The 20,078-nt window shown below is 56.3% G+C and overlaps 1 protein-coding gene across 3 annotated transcripts; it reads left to right on the plus strand.

Moving 5' to 3' along the window:
- Nucleotides 1–354: 354 nt before the first annotated feature.
- On the plus strand, nucleotides 355–19,153 carry CRLF1 (cytokine receptor like factor 1). Of its 3 annotated transcripts, none has more exons than XM_048830511.2 (8): nucleotides 355–691; nucleotides 9,352–9,630; nucleotides 11,062–11,191; nucleotides 12,281–12,450; nucleotides 14,508–14,665; nucleotides 14,960–15,128; nucleotides 16,882–17,064; nucleotides 17,962–19,153. In XM_048830511.2, the coding sequence occupies exons 1-8, from the start codon at nucleotides 637–639 to the stop codon at nucleotides 17,976–17,978; spliced, it is 1,161 nt and encodes a 386-aa protein (XP_048686468.1). In that variant the 5' UTR covers nucleotides 355–636; the 3' UTR covers nucleotides 17,979–19,153. The 3 variants fall into 3 exon arrangements, with proteins under 3 accessions (XP_048686468.1, XP_048686467.1, XP_074979317.1); XM_048830510.2 differs by having other exon boundaries at nucleotides 356–691; nucleotides 16,882–17,060; XM_075123216.1 differs by lacking the exon at nucleotides 355–691 and adding an exon at nucleotides 4,574–4,780 and having other exon boundaries at nucleotides 16,882–17,060.
- Nucleotides 19,154–20,078: the final 925 nt, after the last annotated feature.

Genomic DNA, 20,078 nt, shown 5'->3' on the forward strand with positions numbered 1-20,078 from the left:
CCGCGGGTCCCAGGCTCGGACAGCGGGGAAAGGTTACAAACAACGCACAAAGAAACCGCACTGCGCGGGGCAGCAGCCCAGGGCCGAGTAGGTATTTACAGCCGTGAGTCACAGCTGATCTTTGCAGGGCGCTGATTGAGTAAGAGGAGCGCGATTTCAGGAAATGTCATTGAGATGGGGGGGTCGGGGGGGCTTTCTCCCACATCCCTTTCTTTTGCTCTGCAGCAACCCAGAGACAAGCGGGTGGGGGCTATAGGGGAAATACTATAGGATCTCTTCTGACTAGGGTTTGTAAATTTCTGTCCCCCCATGGGGGCGGGACCGGGCAGGGTGAGGCGGGGCCAGAGACATATTAAGAAGCTTGTCAATTTCAGTTGTTCAGACTTGCTTAGGACTTTCCAAAACTTGTTGGTGTTTCTGCCCCCCCCCCACCTCCCCCTTCCACTCTGCTCCTCTTTCAGGCATTTCTCAAGATCTCTTTAAATTTAAAATTGGGGTGTGTGAAATACACACCCGGGAAAAAATTTGAGGGGAACCCCATTCCCCATTGGGAATATCTGCCGGGGAGAAAGGAACCATTTCTGCCCCTCGAGGTGGAGAACAACCCCCCAGGCTCCCACACAAAAGTGCTGAAATATGATCACTTTTTTGTTCCTTTGGCTTGGTCTTTCTCGAGTGGAATCCTTGACATGTAAGTAACGCCGCATTCCGTTCTCTCCCGGGCCTTTTCTCGGTAAGGTGGGCAGCAGATGCACGGATGTTTTGCAAGTCAGTAATAGACAGTATCTGATGGGACAATGCTAGCAAGAAATCAATAACCGGTTAGGAACTAGCAAAGGTAGGGGTGTGTGTGTGTGAGAGAGAGAGAGAGAGAGTTGGGGTTGGGGGGTTATGAGGGAAATAGAAAAACCCAGCAACATGTGGCACGAAAGGGGAATTTTTAAAAGCCTGAAGAAAATTACCTTTGCAGTTGCAAGGTGGGAGAGCGCGCTTGGTAAAAGGGGATCTCCCGGCCCAGGCAAAGGTGCCTTGCTAGGGACAGAGACAAGGCAGAAGGTCGAGGGCAGGATAGTTTTAGATAGCAGGGGAGGGGCAGAGCCCGCCCGGGCCAAGCAAGGTTGTAGAGCAAACGGCCAGTCCATTGCCAAGGGGTGGGGTGGGGCGCGCGGGGTAGATTTTGCTCTGAGCAAAAGTTGAGGCGCCCGGAGTTTTTTAATTCCCAGATAAACGCTTCGGGGTTTGCCCGAGCCCTTTGCCCCGCGCACACGGGATGGCGGGTGCACGGATCTGCCCCCCCCCCCCAAATGCCGTGCAGGGGAGAGAGGCACCGACAATGGGAGTGGACGCCGGGAAGCTCCGTGCGCCCCTGGCGCAGCGGCCGAGGGGAGAGCGCAGAAATCGGTGGTGCGGGCTGAAAACGCGGCTCCTCCGAGGACCATCTGCAGCAAACCAGGGCGAAATGCGCCCCCATTCCCTCCCTGCACCCGGCCCCCTTGCTGGGGCGGGGCGCTTCCCCGTTGGGGTCTCCTAAGGCCCCTGCCCCTCTTTTTCGTTAATCCTTATTTTTCCTCCTTTGCCATCCCATTCATTTTCTCTCTGTGGATTTCCGAGGCGCGCGGGGTCGGGGGTCCCAGGCCCTATAATAACTCCCCCACCCCAGCCCAGGTTCTCTCTGGGGCCCGTCCCCCCGGTCCCTGCCCATCTGTGCTCCCCGGATCACGCACACACACCCCGTCTCAGGCACGGGGCGAGCCTGGCTGGGCGAGTCCAAGGAGAACGTGCCGGGCTCGGGCCGTTGACATGACAAAGGGTTCCCAGCGCACTGCCCCGGCCCCCAAGCCCCCCGAGGCAGAGGGGAATTTCGCTCCCGCGGGGTCCCAGCCTGCGCGCAGAGAGGGGGGATCTTGTCTGCGGAGAGCCTCCGGAACCGCACCTGGAGAGGGGGATCCCTTTGCTCCGCGCCAAGCGCAAAGGTGGGGGGCTGAGCAGCGAGCCGGGCGGGGGGGCCATAACAAAGGGCTTTATTGCTGCAAATCCAAATCCTCCGCGGCGCGGGGCGCCAAGCCTGGCCCGTCTCCCTGCGCGGGGCGGGCTCTGAGCCCCAGCGCAACAAGGCAGCCAGGGCCCGCACAGATCCCGCGGTGAGATCAGCCGGGGGGCGGGGGGGGGCTGAGAAAACCCCCTTCCCCTGGGCTTCGTCTCCCGTCTCCTGTCGCCCAGCCCCCGCTGCTGGGCTTGGGGTGCTCGTTCTGCAGAGCCGCCGCGGGGCGCAGGCTGAGGCCAGGTGCGGGCGGCTCCCCAGGAATGAAGCGTCCTAACCCCCTTCGCGATTTGTGTCCCCCCCCCCGCGGGTCCACCCACGCCCAGCCCCAGCGGTTCCCTGGGGGAGCTGCTAGCCCAGTCCCGGGGGAGCACCCGCCTGGCGCGGCGACCAGCGATCCGGGAAGCAGCCGGGCAAGGGGACGTGTGCCCAGACCCGCCGCAGGGCTCGACTCCCAGCTCGGGACCTGAAGGGCGCAGCCCCCGTTGAGGACAATGGAGAATCCCCCCTCCCCCACTGAGAACAATGGAGAATCCCCCCTCCCCCATTGAGAACAATGGAGAATCTCTCTTACCCCCATGGAGAACAATAGAAGGGAACCCTCAGTCCCACTCCTGGTCCGTCTGGGCAGTGGAGGCTGGTCTGTTCACTCCGTGGAGCAGAGCAGGCCCTTCAGTGGCTCCTAGGGCCCAGATATTTCCCTCCAGGAGAAGGGTCTGGGCTTTGGGTGGGGGGCAAGTTTCTGCCTCCTTCCGTTGGGATGATCATTTCACCAAGAACAAATCTCTGTGTGTGTGGCTGGGTGTGCTTATCTGTGGGGCGTGTGTCTCTCTGTGTGTAGGAGCAGGGGGGAGTGGGTTTGTGTGTGTGTATTTGTGGAGTGTGTGCCTGCCTGCATCTGTGTGTGGATGGCTGTGTGTAAGTGTATCTGTGTGTGTCTCTGTGCGGGGTGTGCGCTTATCTGTGTGTGTCTGTGTGTATCTATAGGTGGTGGGAATATATGTGTGTGTGTGTGTGTGTTTACCTGTGGTGTGTATCTGTGTGTGTGTGTATCTGTGTGTGTGTAGCTGGCCTGTGTGTGTGTATCTGTGTGTGTGTGTATCTGTGTGTGTGTAGCTGGCCTGTGTGTGTATCTGTGTGTGTGTGTGTGTGTATCTGTGTGTGGATGGCTGTGTGTAAGTGTATCTGTGTGTGGATGGCTGTGTGTAAGTGTATCTGTGTGTGTCTCTGTGCGGGGTGTGCGCTTATCTGTGGTGTGTCTGTGTGTATCTATAGGTGGTGGGAGTATCTGTGTGTGTGTGTGTTTACCTGTGGTGTGTATCTGTGTGTGTGTGTATCTGTGTGTGGATGGCTGTGTGTAAGTGTATCTGTGTGTGTCTCTGTGCGGGGTGTGCGCTTATCTGTGTGTGTCTGTGTGTATCTATAGGTGGTGGGAATATATGTGTGTGTGTGTGTTTACCTGTGGTGTGTATCTGTGTGTGTGTATCTGTGTGTGTGTAGCTGGCCTGTGTGTGTGTATCTGTGTGTGTGTGTGCGTGCATCTCAGAGCAGGGAGTGTATTTCCTAAGGCCCCAGAAGTGCTGTTAACACAAATTAGCCTTTGGTTCCTGGAGCTCTGTTTTTGTTTCCCAAGCAAGGGGCGGGGGGGGGGAGGAATTCCCTTTCTCCTGGAGCAGGAAGTTGGTGCTTCCTTTTTATGACGGGAATTTCTCAATACGCTCTTCGCCGCAAACACCCGGCTCGCCCGGCCAAGGAGGGCTGCTGCTGTGGTCTGGGAAGCCCGGGCCGGACAGACTACGCCAGCCACACCTAGGGCTGCAGCTGGGCGCCCGAAACCTCAGCCAGGACAGTCCCGCTCCCAGGCCCCTGTGGTGAGAGCAGGTGCCCGCGACACCGCTGCTGTGGGCTGCTGGGACTTGGGGCTTCCCTCCCGCTCGGTAGCCTGGCGCTGTATCTGGCCGGTACGACCCAGGCAGGCTCCGCAGCGCCGAGCCTTGTTCCCTGACAGGCAGTAAGGAGCGTGCAATGACTTATTTAATGATTGATTCACAAGAACCGTTAGCAGTTAATCATTAAACGGCAAAAGCTAATTCTTCGGGACTGAAATAGCAGCTAAGCTGGGGTCCTGCCAAGGAAACTCACCCAAACGGAGGAATTTGGAGTTAAAGCCACCTGAGGGTCTCAGAAGTGTGGCCAGCTTCTCTCCAGCGGGGGGCCCATCCTGCACTCCCATTACACTGAAGTCAATGGAAGTTTTGCGTGGGCAGGGTTTACAGGACCAGGCCCCAAGTGTGAGGCAGTCCCCGGGCACTCCTGAGTTAATACTGTGTGGGTGGCATTTGCTGTGTTAGTGGGGTGTCCCACATGCCAGCTGGCCCGGGCATTGCTCTGGTCAGCAGGGTCCCAGGTGAGCGGAGACATTGCTGTCCAAGTCTGGAGCTGTTCGATGGGCACCTACATTGGCAGGGGGTGATTGTTTAGGGGGTTTGTGGCCAGATTAGGGTGAAGGTAAGAAATTCAAGCTCAGTTTGAGGACAAACCTTGTCTGTTAGGCTGGGGAGCAGTCCTCCCATATGGAACTGCCTTGGAGTCTGTGTTTTCAGGTACCCTCCTGGGGAGAACTGGGCTAGATGTGACCTGCCAGCCCTAACCGCCTCCTTGGGTAACTCACCTGATTTCACTGGAGTTCAGTGGATTCAGCCCTTTGATGCTGGATGGAGTACTCCTATGCACGGACAGGTGATCCAAAGGGACAGCCAGAGACGCAGCAGGGTCTGCTAAATGCACAGGGCTGGGGGAGAGCAGGGAACGTGCATTTCAGTGGCTTGTCTGGAGCTGCCGTTGGGCAGGGGGGAGTGTGCCCTTTTCCTAAATCTCCAGAGTCTATGGTCAAAAGTATTTTACCCCCTTTTTGCTATCAGGTTGGTGGGGGAGGGGGACGGTACCTCTAGGCTGGTGACACGTTCCCCCATCACAGCTAGGGTCACCACAAAACATCCCAGAAGAGGGTGAGAATGGAAGTGGCCAGAGAGATTCCAACGAGAACACAGCAAGCCAGGCACCGTCCTGTGTATGGCATTTCTGTTGCCCCAGCAGACTTGGCAAGATGTCCACCCAGGGACTCACACTTTCCTATGGGTCTCCTGGGCTGTGAGACACGTGTCAAGAACACTCTGGGGAACCTCCCAAGGTATAGACCACAGAACATGAGCCCCAAATCCCTCCTGTGGGGTGTGTGTTGATATCACAGTCTCAGGGGCTGGTGAGGCGCTGAGGTGCACAGAGAGGGTGACGTGCCCAGGAAGTCTCATAAGAGAGGTGGGACTGGAACCCATGTCGCTCTAGGCCCTAGCCAGAGCTTTACCCACAAGCTTGTCCTTTCTCCTTGGCAAAGGTAGACTGCTCTGCTCTGCTATTTTATGAACTCAGCCTGCATGAGTGGCTATGCTTAGGGTTGCTTTGAATAATGGAAATAGCAGCCCCCTAGGTCAGTGGCCAGTGTGTCATTTTCAGTCACTTATAACTTTATACATTTGGGAGCCAGTTTTTTTCAATCCTGTCCAAGGCACCCACCCTGCATGAAGACGAAGCCCATGCTAACTGTGACATGCAGAAATGAACCCCTCCGAGTGACCAGAACTCAAAAATAAATCCAAAGCACTTTTAAAATGGCTAATTCCCCCCACCCACACATTTGACTTTATTGATTTTGATAAAACATTTTAAAAGATTCACTTTTGAGCTGGGGGATGGAGCATGAGAAATGCAGCCTCAAAATGAGAAAGGGGAAAAAAACAGTAGGGGAAGATTGTGAAGGAATAAAGGATTTGTCCGAAATGGCTCTTTCGGTTGGGATTTCTGGGGTCTGTCACGTCACTTTGGCCCAGCAACAAGGGGATCTGTGCACCACATTTCCCAGGATCTGCGGGAATGTTAACTGTATTTTTTACACAATTTGAAACCATACAAATTCTCCTTTGTTTTCCCCTTTGGGGATCTTGCAGATAATTATTTTTTTAAATCTTTACAATTCCCAGTTAAAGCACGCTCTTGCTGTGTGATCTCAGAGGCTTTTCTCTGAGACTTTTTCCCCCTTTCCCAGGCATTTAAACTTCCAATATAAAAATAAAATGAAATCCGGCCCTTCAAAAGAAAAGAGTAAATGCTCCTGACACCTTGGACGTGTGGTTTTACTTTATAGTATTACTTAGCACCTGATCAGTGTTCTTTAAAAAAAAAATAGGAAAGTAATAAAACTTCTAGCAGGTATTTTAGTTCTGAGTTGTACATTCCACACATTGACTGTGTCTCTCTGGCCCATTCTTCTCCAATCTGAAAACTTCACACTTTTCCCTTTTAAAACACATGTTCATTTCTGGGTCTGTCTCGAAAAAACACTGCTTAAACAATTGGCCCCTGCAGACACTCCCTCTCTAAGGCTTTGCGTGGAGGACGGGAAATGTGTCTGTTTTATGACATTCGTACGTGTTTCCAGTGGTGTTTAGATTAAGATTTACTAGAATTAGGGTCCAGAGCATTGGCCCCTTTTATCCTCAGGGCTTCAGCTTTCTCACTGAGAGCTCCTCAGGGTTTGCCTGATGGAGGAAACGCTGGTGGATGGAAATGCTTGTGTGCAGCATGATTATGTTTTCAGAGGCCCTTTCGGAGGCCGAGGCGCGTTCTGTCCTACACATCGGGCTGGACGTTCTGAACTGCAGAGATTCATCAGCCACACCATCAGGGGCTCGTTCACCTCATTCCAGGGGCTCTCAGACCATACAGCAGCTGGACGGGCCTTTGTTTGTTTTTAGCAAAGGGGAATGTAAAGCTTTGTGCAGCTCCCATACTGCACACTCCCCAGTGGCAGCTCTGCACGCTAGAGACAAAGGTCCCCTCTGGGCTTTGGTTCCTCATCTCATTCAGGCATCTAGTTATGCTGAGGCCATTCTACGGGGCTAGCTTAGGACCATGCTGACTAAGCTGGCCCAAGAGAAAACACCACCCCCTTGATAAGCGATGTCAAGGTATCCCCTCGCTAGGCAGCCCTGTTCGTGGGCAGTGCCAAACATGTGCCAGGCATAACGAGGCCCTGAGCCTTGTCTGGGGGCCTCTAGGCACTAGCACGATATAAGGAAATAGCAATAAAGTGGGGACCCCAGTTTGCCACTGGAATACCAGGGCCCAACTCTGTTGACTTCAGGGATTGCACTGTGGACTCAGCTCCTTGCCCAGCACCTGTACGAGGCTGGGGCTTAAGGCTCAGTGTGTTCTTTTGTCATCAGTGCTGCAGGCAGGGAGGCTGCAGGCTGGCAGGGTTCGGTTTCGCCTGCCAGCTGTGGGGAGGGGCTTTGGGAGCTTTTAGGGTGCTGCCAGGGGCTCTGAGAATTAATCCCAAATAAATGCACTGTCTAGCTCACTGAAGTGCAATTCGCCCCTGAGCAGAGGGCCACAGGGGGAAGATCACAGCCAGGAGCAGAAAATTAGCCTTTTGGAGAAGCAGTTGCCTGGCTGACAAAGCTCTGAAGTGGCATCTGCTCAGCAGTGGTCGATTATAATATCTCCAGGGCAAACAAAGTGGTGCTGGAACATTAAGCGTGTTAGTCTCCATTAGGTGGAGATCGGTGGCGTTTTCCATATTTTGATGGCTAGAAATGTTGTGTAAATCTCCAAGAGCTTGGCATGGTGGCCCTGTGGCACAGAGGGTGGAATATAAACAAACAAATAAACTAAGCCCTCAGCAAACCCTTTAATATACATGCTTAACCACAGGTTTCAGAGTAACAGCCGTGTTAGTCTGTATTCGCAAAAAGAAAAGGAGGACTTGTGGCACCTTAGAGACTAAATTTATTTGAGCATGAGCTTTCATGAGCTACAGCTCTCTTCATCAGATGCATCCTGTCTTCTGCAGTTTCCACAGTATGCATCCGATGAAGTGAGCTGTAGCTCACGAAAGCTCATGCTCAAATGAATTGGTTAGTCTCTAAGGTGCCACAAGTCCTCCTTTTCTTTATGCTTAACCACATGAGAGGTTCCAGGCAAGTTAGTGGTACCTCTAATAAAAGCATGGCCTTAAGAGTGGTGCGGAGTCAGGGCGTAAAATGTTCTCGGTGTCTCTCTCCGATGCCTGGAGTGAGATAAACACAGCGACTCTCTATGTACACTTCGGGCTGCACTGTCAAATGGAGGCATCTGAGCTCTGTGTCAACCGGGGCACAGGGCAGGAGTGCGATTGTAACAGCTCGCCCCCTTTCAGCAGCTGGTGCTTAGGAGTGCAAACTGGTGTGTGCAGACGAGCGTGATGCTCTGGGTGCACACTGTGCTCCTGAGTGTAGGGGATGGATTGGCAGGTCTAAGCTTCGACCCAGCAAAGCTCTCAGGTGCTGGGCAGCAGAACCTCACGCTGCCTGACCCTGAGTGCTTGGGAAAAATCACCGCGAGTTTCGGCACCTAGGCTCCTGCACAGCGAATGGGGCAAGAGAAGCCCCTTAGACTGTGATTCACAAAAGCCAGTGGGCTAGGCTCTCCCATGGGAGATGCCTACCAGAGGGGTCCCCAAGCTCCGGGGGACGCCTGCTTCTGCTCCAGTTCTCAGCCAGGAACCCGCTTTGGACTCCAGTGCCTCCTGCTGGTTTGGGGAGGAGGAGGGGTAGTCCTGTGAGACAGACTCTGTCACCTGGTGGTTAGAGCAGGAGGAGTCCTGTGCATCACCGTGGGCCGAAACTGGGCGTAGGTGCCTACAACAGGGACTTGTGCTCCCAACTCAGGCCTTACACACATGCTTAAAGTTAAGCAGTTCTCCAGGGCCTTGTTGAATTGGAGCCCTCCAGAACTGGGTTTATCGGACCAGCTCTGGGTCCGTGATACTTCCCCCTCTGGTGGGGGGAGGTCTGGCTGTGAATGTGTTTTTAGAAAAAGTGTTTCCACAGTTGCTTTTGAAATCCCCTTTGCCACGAGCCCCACCCACCAGCCATGGGCAGCCCCGTAGGCTATCAGCAACCAAAGCCAAAGCAAACCACATAAACAATCCCTGCCCAGGCAGCGGTGAGCGAGAGACACCTTCTCCACTGACACAATCAGCTTATTCTTGGAGAGAAACCCACATTCAATTTACATCTCACTGTTCACGTGGGAAAAAGGTGCCAAACCTGCCTATATAAATCCCAGGCATCTCCTAGGTTTTCATCAGAAGAGCAAGGGAGGATTTTTACCCAGCAGGCAGACCACAGTCTATTTGGGGGAAGAGCTAGAGGTCGAGCCACGTAAGAGATTGTTCCTTGATTTTTTTTTCTTTTTTTCTTTTTTTGCTGCAGATCCTGCAGTCATATCCCCCCAAGATCCAACTCTGGTGATTGGCTCTTCGCTCACCGCCACTTGCTCAGTGAACTCTGACTTACACCTGAAAGCAGAGGACCTGTACTGGACTCTGAATGGCAGACGGCTCCCCCCAGAGTCCTACAAGGTCCTCAATGGCACCACCCTCAGCGTGGCTCTAGCCAACCTGAACGGGTCGAGGCAGCAGTCAGGAGATAACCTGGTGTGTCACAGCAGAGACAGCAGCATCCTGGCTGGCTCCTGTCTTTATGTGGGATGTAGGTTCGCAGTGCATCTGCGTCGAGAGATGTTGTTTTGCCCCAAACACCCCAGTCACAGACAGGAAAACAAACCAGCCCAAATTCATCCCCGGTACAAGTCTGCTGAGTTGGGAGCTTACACAGGGATGAATCTGGCTACACAGGGATATTTACCTTGTTCATTGATAAACCTTAACTTTAGATTGCTCCTCTCATCCCAAGGGGTCCCAAAGCAGTTTAAGGACTGTATGGATACAGCAGTCACTGCCCACCCACTGACATGCAGCTGTTTCTGGGGTGGAACATACTGGGCAGCATTGCTCAATAGCTTTTAGGAGGGGAAATTAAGAATAACATCTCTAATCAAAACTGTCAAGGGTATTTAGAGGGGGACAGAACCACTGGAGGGAATTTGGCCCAAACACTAGGCTAAATGCTCCAGCTCTTGTCAGAAAAGTTCCACCGGTTTCTACCAACGACAAGATGTTCAGAGAGATTTTGCTTCTCTTCCAGATGAGAAGCCGCGTTTTGTCATGTGTCCACCTGTTTCATTAGGGGCTGAGTATTTCATTAGAACAAACGGAGTAATTTAAAACAGTGTTGTTGGTTACCAAGAACACGAGTCAGAGAAGCCCCTGCAATATTAACAGTAATTTGTACACTAATCATTTGCACCTGTAACGTCCTTGCAATAATTTGCACTAACTGCTCATTTCCCAGCATTAATTAATGGAGCTCTGAGCCTGGGAGTTATCAGAGCTGGCTTTAGCCTCTGCATGTGAGAACACAACAACAGAAAGACTATTTGGCAATCACTGGTAAAATTACAGTTGTCCAAATCAATGATCATAAGATTTTATCTTAGGCTATTTTAAGGACACTTCTAGGAGTTTCTCAGAATACAGAGGCTTAACTAGGAACAGAACATCGGGGTTTTTTTTTTTTTTTTGGTTTGTTCCCAAAAGAAAACTGTTTCAGATCCCAGCTCAGCAACAGAATAAATGGACGGATGTTTAAAAAAAACACCCCAACCCAACAAAAGCACTTACATTTAAAACAAAGAGCTGGAAATCATTTGCTCTTTCATGCACCTGCCAAGACCTGAGTTCAGGAGCCTGTCTTCCTCCTACAACAGTGGGTGGTTTTGTTGGCACCCAGCTCAGGGCATTTTCCTGTATTCCCTGGGGTGTTCTGGATGTTGATGATGTCATCCACGCTTGCGTGGGAATCACAGAATCCTGACCTTGGGTCTTGGCAGGTGAGTGACAAATGAGCTGATTTTAGTTGAGCATCTAAATGCATTTAGTCAGGGATCTTAAAACAGTTTGTTAAACAAACCAAAGTTCTCTGGCTCAGCCCTTGTAAGTCTCTGTGCTGCTTTGAGCTGGGGGAGCTTTGGCGGTTTCTTTGCAGAACGGGTTTCATGTCAAGGGTTCTTTTCCCTTTTAGTGCCACCAGAAAAACCAGTCAACATAACCTGCTGGTCCAAAAACATGAAAGACCTCACCTGTAAATGGGCCCCTGGCACAGAAGGCGAGACCTACCTCCACACCAACTACACCCTCAAATACAAACTCAGGTATGGGCAAGATGGGGCAGGGGGAAGGGAGATAAATTCCTGTTATATTTTGGGAGGCAAGTGTTGCAGCAAAAGACCTACAAAGAGGGGAACCAGTATGCAACTCCTCCAAGTTCCAACCTGCCCACCCCGTAGGGGAAAGACAGGCTGCAAGCTCTTGCCATCCAATCAGCGCCATTGGCCAGCATGTGCAATGAATTTGGTGGGGCTCAGTCTGATTCCTAACAGGCTTCTCCTTGCTGGCAGCCTGAGAGAGGCCAAGGACTGTATGAGCAGGGAGACCCAGGCAGGGTGCAGCCCAGGTGAAGCATGTCCTGCCACTGCTTCTTCTACACATGCTCTCAGGGAGGTTAAGAGGAGTGTGTGGCTAACACGCATAGTAGTGTGTGCCTGGACTCCTGGGTTCGATTCCCAGCTGTGGGAGGGAAGCAGGGGTTAGGGCAGGGGGTTGGGAGCCAGAACTCCTGGGTTCTATTCCCAGCTAAGCCACTGACTCTGTACCTGTCCTTGGGCAATCTCTCCGTGCTTTGGTTTTCCCATCTATACAATGGGGCAAATGGCACTGACCTAGTTCCTGGGGGATTGTGCGCATTATTCATTAGCATGTGGGAAGTGCTTTGAGATCCTTGGCTTTAAGGCACATAGAAGCACAAAGAGTCTTTGCTTTCTGGATAAATAGCATAAGTTGGTGTTTGGGGCTGGGAATCTAACGCCTTGCAAAGAGACGCTGCAAATATTAAACAGCAGATGAATGAATCACAGTTCCTGTTAGGAGCAGTTAACTCCTGTGTTAATATGGAGGCTGTCGACTTGGCAATGCTGTCCATGCCTAGTGCTCAACGGATTAATACCGAAAGAGCTCAGTGACATCAAAAGCTGCCAGTGAGGAAACCAGACACATCCCGGCTTAATGCACTAGAACCAATGTGCATCCGCAGAGTTCCGGAAGCACTTTCAGCTGTCCATGGAAGGTTGGATGGAAACCAAGGGCCAAATTTTCTGCTGGTGCAAACTGACTGAATTGACTCCAGAGCCAATTCACCAGCAGAGAACTCGACCTGACGGGTGGGCTGGTGCCTCTGTTTGCAGGTGGTACGGCCGGGATAACACGTGCCAGGAGTATCGCACCGCAGGGCAGTACTCCTGCCACATCCCCAAAGACCTGGCTCTTTTCACGCCCTACGAGATCTGGGTGGAGGCCTCCAATCGGCTCGGAGTGGCTGTCTCTGAAGTCGTCATGCTCGACATTCTGGACGTGGGTGAGACATTGGCTTGTGCCGCCCTCTCCCTGCACGGGGTCACTGCTCGCATGGTTCCCTTCCCACCTCTCTCTCTTTCCTTCCTTCCCATTTTTGGCGGTTTTTAAAGGGGTTTTTTTTTTACTAGATTTTTATTTTTGAGAGGGGGATTTAAATCCTTCAGAAACAGCCCATGGTCTCCACCCCCTCCCCAGCCTAGGAGGGGTTTAGCCACCCCATTGGGTGCTCCAGGGTGGAATCCCAACACAAGGGTCTTCCATGGAAACCTCCCATTCCTGCCAGCTCCCCATGAGGCTGGGCGCACCATTGTGGGCCTGACTGCCGTGGGAAGCAGTAATGCACAGGGGAGGAGAGGGGAGCCGAAGGATTTCAAAGTCTGGTGGGAAGGCATAGGGCAGCCCGTCCCTAATTACCAGCGCACCTCTGCTCCCAGCTAACCTCCTTCCTCTGGAGCCGAGCGGCTCTGGTAATCCGAGCCCTGGCTGCTTGGAGCAGTGCAGAGGGGAGTTGGGGGGCTTCTCACACGCTAAAGAGCTGCTGACACCTCATGGAGAATGTTACAGCCCATTGCAGCGAGACCTGATCCTTCCTTGAGACCTACAGTCTCTGCATTCCCCTGCCCTCCTCCTGCACTGCCTGCAAACAGGATAGTCCCTGCCCTGCTCCTTCCCCACCTGGAGCCACAGCCCTCCCAACTGTGATGTCACAGCCAGTTGCTGCGGCGATGACTGTGATGTCACACACAGGGGATCATGACCTCAGCTGTGGGGGGAGGCGTAGCGGAGCTCCAAGAGGGACCAGGATCCTGGGTTCATGGCATCCTCCCTGGTAATAGAGAAGGACGGAGAAGGGCAACAGGAAATGGACGATATGTGAGCAGAATTGCTTCTAATCTAATTAGGATGTTTCTCCAAGTTTTCCTGGAGGCATCTGCTGCTCCTTAACCCTTTCTGCCCCACAAGGCACATGGCCAGGAAATGGGCTCCACCCCCATCCTGGGGCCTGCTGCCAGGCCAAGGCAAGGGGGGCAGGGCTGCCACATGACCTGAGACCAGATGTCCAGCCTGCATCGCGGAGAACACAAAACATCCCTGGCTCATGGCCGGAGGAAGAAATGCCCGTTTCCTCTTGTCGTATACTAGGGAGGCAGAGTAACCCAGCACGATGTGCTGATCCATGGGGCCCCCCAGGAGGCAGATGTCACATCCCCCTCGCAGACCAGGAATGGGCAGTTGCTATGGCCCAGTATGGGGAGGGGGTGCCCCACAATGCACATGTGCCCACCCCCCCATTGCACACGAACCAGCAACAACAGCAAGGCGAGCGAATGTCCCAGGCAACAGGAAGGGCAGCAAATGCCCACTGATTGCCCTCGCAGCAAACGGGGAAAGAGGCTAAAAGAAAGGTTTCATTCAGAGCTCCCTGCAAGTCCCAACTCTCCTCCCTTCCGCTTGTGCACCTGGCTGGTCTAGAGCAGCAAAACACTGTGGGTGCTTGGTCCTGCCCCCCAGCCCTAGGAGGGTCAGAGAGGCCCCCCAGTGGCTTGGGTGTTCATCACACCCACACCCCACCCCATCCCCTGAGCCCTCCCCCTGGGCTGGAGCATTAGCAGCTTACTTCCCTGGCCGGAGACGCACCAGTGGGCCCCGCAGCCACATGAGGATCCTGCTCCCAAGTGCTCCCTGCACCATGCTCTAGAAGCCACGGGAGAGCTGCCTGCATGCAAGGTGCTTTTACGCTTTACACCTTACTCGGCCCGGGCATGAAAGTAACTGGACACAGGAGCAGATTCCTGCCTGAAAGCCTCCCCTGGAGGAGCAACCAAATCCCTTCCCAGGCCTTGTAAAAACAGGAGCTGGGACTGGGCACAGCTGCCGTCTGGCCAGGCCCTATTGCTCCCTGTCTCCCCGCACAAGCACTGTCTATCTCTCTGTGGCGTCTTGGGCCCCCTAAAAGCAGCACTCCGGGGTGGGACTATTCATTTAGGTCACGCCAGCAGCCCTCTCCCTGGCATTGCCTGTACTTGGTCCCCTTAACACGTCTTCTCCCCCTGGCAGTCACCACCGACCCACCGGCAGACGTCACCGTGAGCCGAGTCGGGGACCTGGAGGACCAGCTGAGTGTTCGCTGGAGCTCCCCGCCTGCGCTGAAGGATTTTCTGTTTCAAGCCAAGTATCAGATCCAGTACAGGGTGGAGGACAGTTCGGAGTGGAAGGTGAGCGTGAGGGAGCCCACACGTACCAGGACTCCAGGGGACAGCGCCTCACCCAGGTGGCCAGGAGACTGGAACCATGCACGCCTCCTTAGAGAGGGACTGGCCTGGTCCTGGTGCTCAAAGTCCGGCCTGGGCCTGGCCTGTCCCTCGCTCAGCGCAGGGCCGGGGGTTCCACAAAGGCCACGGGGTGCTCTGGGCATTCTTCCTCCCCGGAGAATGAGCTCCGTGTGGATCTCTGGGTATCGAGGGAAGGCGAATTCCAGGGTGCGGCTGCCAGCTGTCCTCTCCCGGCAGGTCGTGGACGACGTGGGGAACCAGACGTCCTGCCGGCTGGCAGGGCTGCGGCCCGGCACCGTGTACTTCGTCCAAGTCCGGTGTAATCCCTTTGGCATCTACGGTTCCAAAAAGGCTGGGATCTGGAGTGACTGGAGCAACCCCACAGCGGCCTCAACTCCTCGCAGCGGTGAGCAGCGTGGCCCCGCGGCAATAACCGTGGCAGGGGAGGGGAGAAGGGGCCCCTCTGAGTCCTCCGTGCTATCACGGCCTTCAGGCCACAGGGGAGGAGGCTGGGGCAATGCCGTGCCCCGGAGCACCTGCCAGGGACCCAGCCGATCTGCATGGGCCACTGGAGAGCAGAGCCCAGGCGGAGAGGCTGCAGCGAGGGGCCTCGGGCTGGCAGCGGGTACTTGGCCCATGGGCTCCCAGCTGGCGGGAGGGAGCCAGGTGAATGCTCTCAGCCATCGGGTACCTCGGGATTGTGGTGCTGGGCACTTCCCTGCAGCCAGGCACTATGCTGCGGGATGGCAGGAACCATCGATGCCCTGCCCAAGAGGTGCTGCCTGGCCTGGGGTGAGGCGGAGCCACTCCCCCCAGATGGTGCCTGGGGGCTCTGACAGCTGGGGCAGCTGCTATGGAAAAGCCAGCACTGCAGCTCCACCTTCTCCAGCTGAGGCTCTCACTCGTCACAGCCCCCCAGTTTTTTTGCCTTGGAGGGGTCCCTCCAGGCTCCCCAGCAGGCCAACAGCCTCTGCAATGCTCCCATCCCAGCCAAGGGTGGGGAGCGAGAGACCAAGGCCGGAAATCCAGCCCAGCGCCTCCCCCCAGATGGCTCGGAGCGCCGACTCCCCTATTCCTCCCGGAGATGTAACTTTCCTTGGCGTGCCGGGGGTCTTGGCACCCCGCCAGCTGCTGGAGTTCAGGGTCACCCCTCCCCACCCCCCTTGGCTCTGGCAATAATTAGATTAGCATTCAGTCCTGCTGGGGCAGCCATTCCTCCCGCGCCATATGCAAATTGGCTGCGATTCGCATTGTTTTTTGGGGGCGGTGGGGTTGGAAAGGGAGGGGGCAGGCGGGGTGGGGGGGCGGGGCAGGCTGCCGAGGCCCCAGCAGCCCAGCCTCTGCTTCCCCACTTTCCGGAGCGCAAGGGACGTGCGGAGAGGTTGTTCCCCCCTTGGCCCCGCTCTGTGCCCGGCACCTGGATTTCTTGCAAAGGAGCCAATTCGGAGCTCTGATTTCCCAGCAGGGAGAGAGCGAACCTCGTTTTCACCCCTCGCACTGCGCCAGCATGGCCCCGCCGCTCAGCAGGGCTCTCCTGCCTTTATTTATTATGTGACTTTGATGTCACGCCTTCCCTGGGCATTTGTAACACGGGACCACTGGGGGATTTGCCCTAGTTTTGGAACAGCTCTGCCCCACCCTGGCCCTCGCTGGGGGACCCGCAGGCTCAGTACCTTGACTACACAAGAGGGGGAGCACGGGACCCCCACAGCTGCTCCCAGCCAAGAAAAGCCGCCGGAGGGAGCGGGATTCTTAGGCAGACGGAAGATTTTAGGTCACATTTGGAGGCATTAAAACTCATAGGAGGGTCCTGTCTAGACAGCTTTGAAAATCGCCTTCACAGCCCCAGCCCCAGGGAGCAGGGGTAGGAGCCCTCCTGCTTCTGCAGGTGAGCCAACCACTAGGGAACATGCACCGGGGAGAAATGGCCCCCTCTTGTCAGTTCCAGAACAGCAGGGCTCCCGCCCTGTCTTCTGCTGCTGGCACAGCCAGAGCTGGGCCCCAGGCCGCAATTCCCATGTTGCTCATGAAGCCCAGAACGTGGCCAAAGACAAACTCGTCCAGGGCCACAGAGGTGCTGCTGTTCCTGGGCATCCTCCCCCCCGGTATCCCCAGCCCCAGCAGCACGGTGTTGACCCCCTCTGCTCTCCCTGGCCCAGATCGGGTCCCGGGCGTGTGCGACCCCAAGAGCGGCGAGCAGAACACCACGCTGCGTCGGGAGCTCAAACAGTTCTTCGGCTGGGTGAAGAAACACGCCTACGGCTGCTCCAACCTCAGCATCAAGCTCTACGACCAGTGGCGTGTCTGGCTGCAGAAATCCCACAAAACACGGAACCAGGTAGGTAAGGACCCTTCTCCGATTCCTTACATCTCTGTGCCGAGAGGGAGGCGGGCAAGGAGTTCGGGCGTCAGGTGCCCCCCACCCACGTCACCTCTCCCTGCGAGGAGGAGCAGAGTCTCCAGATACACAAAGCGGCCTCCACCAGATTCCCGCCACTGCCCCCCTGGGAGTTGCTCTCCATGGCCCTGAAGGGGCATCTTGCCTGCTGCAGCACCCGCCCTGAGGCAAGGTTTCACCAGCCCCGGTGATCTGGAGATGGGGGCCAAGGCTGGGGCACCTGGGAGCCAGCACTCGGAGGTGGTCAGGCCTCTGCACTTTCCCATAGCACAGGGGCTGCCCTCTGGATTTATACAGGGTCCCCGGCTCCTGGCACAGTGGCAGCCTTGTACGTGCCAGCCAGTGCCCGGCCTGGCAGAGGCCCTCATCCACCGGAGGCTGCATTCCTTGCCCCTGGCCATGAGGCTCCTTAGCATCCCCTCCACCTCTGCCCCCTCGAGGGGAAAGCAGCACACGCAGGCTCTGGCTGCCCTGCCCCGCTCTGGAGAGGCAAAGCTGCTGCCTGGACATCCTGCCCGGCCAGCCAAGCTCAGCTGCAGCACCTGGGGAATCTGGGTCCTGGGGCTGGCTCTGTCCCCCCCGCCCCACTGGCCTCCCAGAGACATTCCCGCCGGGTCTTGAGCCCTTGGTGCCCCATGTGGGAGCCGGCCCCAGCCCCAGCGGTTATAGGAGGAAGCAGACGTGCCCTGCATGCTTTACAGTTGCTGGAGGGCGAACAGGCTGATGGGCCACAGACAGGCTGGGACGGGGGAGGTTTGCTCTGCGGCTGGCTGGGAGGGCGTGGCGGACATTTGGCTTCGCGGTTCCTGCCTCTGGAAGCTGGGCTGTGCTCTCGTTCTAGGTGCTACCCGGCGATAAGCTGTAGCCCCCGCCGCGCTCGGCAGTGGCAGGAGAGCAGAGGGAGCACTGGGCCAGAGCTGCATGGCACCCGCATGCGGCTGGACCTCACCCATCCCTCAGGATTGGGGGGAAGGGTGTGGACTCCCCCCACCCCCCAAAATCATTCTTCTCCAACAGGGACAGTAAGAAAGACTTGGACTTTGACCGGCTTCCCCAGGCTCTCCCCTCCCAGCATCCAGCCCCGCTCCCTGGCAGGGGCCCCTGGTGCAGCCTCCCTGTCACCGCTGGGTGGGGCTCCCAGCATTGCCAAGACACCCCTGGTGCGGAGGGTCCCTCCCAGCACTGAGGGGGAGCCGTCAATGCACACCCCTGAAGGGGGTCAGGCTGCTGTCAGCTGGCGGAGTCTGGACTCTGCTGCAGGTTGCCCCTGAGGCAGAATTAAGAAGCGGGGGGCGGGAATCCCCCCCTGGGCAAAGCGCAAACGACAGGCAGGATGCTGCACACGCAGGCCCTGTGCACGGCCCCTTTACACTGCCCACACTTCACCAAAGGGCTTCAGCCTCCGTAAGAATCCATGAAAATGACTGCCACCTCCCCCGCTGGGCCCCCTGGGGGACCGAAGTCCAGCCCAGCCCTGCCCTCCCCCCCGCCCCCTCCCCACCCCGAGGTGTCAGGGAAACTGTTTCATTTTCTGGCTCCACATTAAACACCAGAGCGCAGAGCCACAGCCGGGGTTCTCCGAGCATTGGACTCCACATGGACATCACCTCCGGGGCCCACACGGACTCGCTCATTGCACACGCAGTGTCGCGTGGCTTTAGCCAACCCCTAGCTCGGTCTGCGGGGCGAGGGGGGGGAGGGGCGCACCCTTGGTTTTATTTAATAAAGGAAAGAAAACCAGGAAGAAAAAAGATCTGGCCTGAGTGGGTGGAGCAAGGGGCTCCTCCTTGCAAGGCGAGACCCCGATGTGAGTGAGAGCCCTGCGGTAGGGCCCAGCGCTCCGCCCAGCTGACCCCCTCCAGCGCGTCCCACCTCCTCCAGCCATTCCCACGGGGAGACCCATCACTCGGCTTCTTCCGAATCGTACTCGAGGTCCTGGAGAATTTCACTGATTGCCTCCATGGTTTTAATTAGCCTCGGAGAGTGGATGGAAACTATAAATAACGGCCCCACGTGGGGCTGGGAGAGTAAAAGCGGGTGTGTGTCTGTCTGTCTCCACAGGGCTGCACCAGTTACATGTAAGGCGTGACTTTAAACCAGCGTATTTAGAGCAGGGCCGAAGGCCGCGTGGCCGCTCTTATTCGGCACCAGCTCAGGGATAATTTGGTGATGCAGAAGTCGATCGGGAACGGGTTTGCGTTAAACCCCAGTAAACCACTCAGACCCAATCTGCCTCCGCCCCAGGTCTGCCCCCAGTGCCGTGTGCGCAGCCCAGGCCGGAGTGCGATGGGCAGCCATGGGCGGCACGGCCCGGTCAGCTACACGTGTCCTGCCGGCCATGGGTGATCACGCTGCAGCCTGGCTGGCGAGCCTGAGCCAGCTCCTCTCTGGGTGAGGTATGACAAGGGGCTGCCGTGCCCGCCCAGCCCTGGCATAGACCCGAACAAAGGGGTGCTAGGCTCAGGTGCCCTGGCGAAGCTGCGTGCCGGGGGGGGAGTGCACGCACAAGGGGCAGCAGCAGAGTCTGGGGCAGGGGGGCTGGAGGTCAGGCCTGAGGTGTAGTGGGGACAGCAGCGCCGCTGCACCCCCTCTCTTGGCGTGGGGCGGCCCTTCACACACCCCAGCCTCACGTCCCCCCTGGCTCTCCAGTAACGAGTATTTAAACCAAACTGCCCCGTCTGGGGTCCAACTGACCAAGGCTTTACACGTGGCTGCCAGGGTTTCTGCAGACCCAACCCCAGCCTCCTGGCTGAGACACCACCGCCCTCCTCCTGGGGCTGCTCCCTGAGCCCTGCCCCTCCAGGCTGGCCACAAAGAAAGCGAGAAGCCTTCCCCACCACAGCCCCCTCCAAGGCCTCCCCGCTGGGCGCAGGCTGCCCGCCTGGAGCCCAGGTCACGCCCTCCCCCCCGAGGGTCTCAGGGCTCCAGGAGGCACCTTCCTCTGCTCCACCCAAGGGG

Source organism: Caretta caretta, chromosome 25, assembly GCF_965140235.1.
Source record: "Caretta caretta isolate rCarCar2 chromosome 25, rCarCar1.hap1, whole genome shotgun sequence".
Classification (NCBI taxonomy): Eukaryota; Metazoa; Chordata; order Testudines; family Cheloniidae; genus Caretta; species Caretta caretta.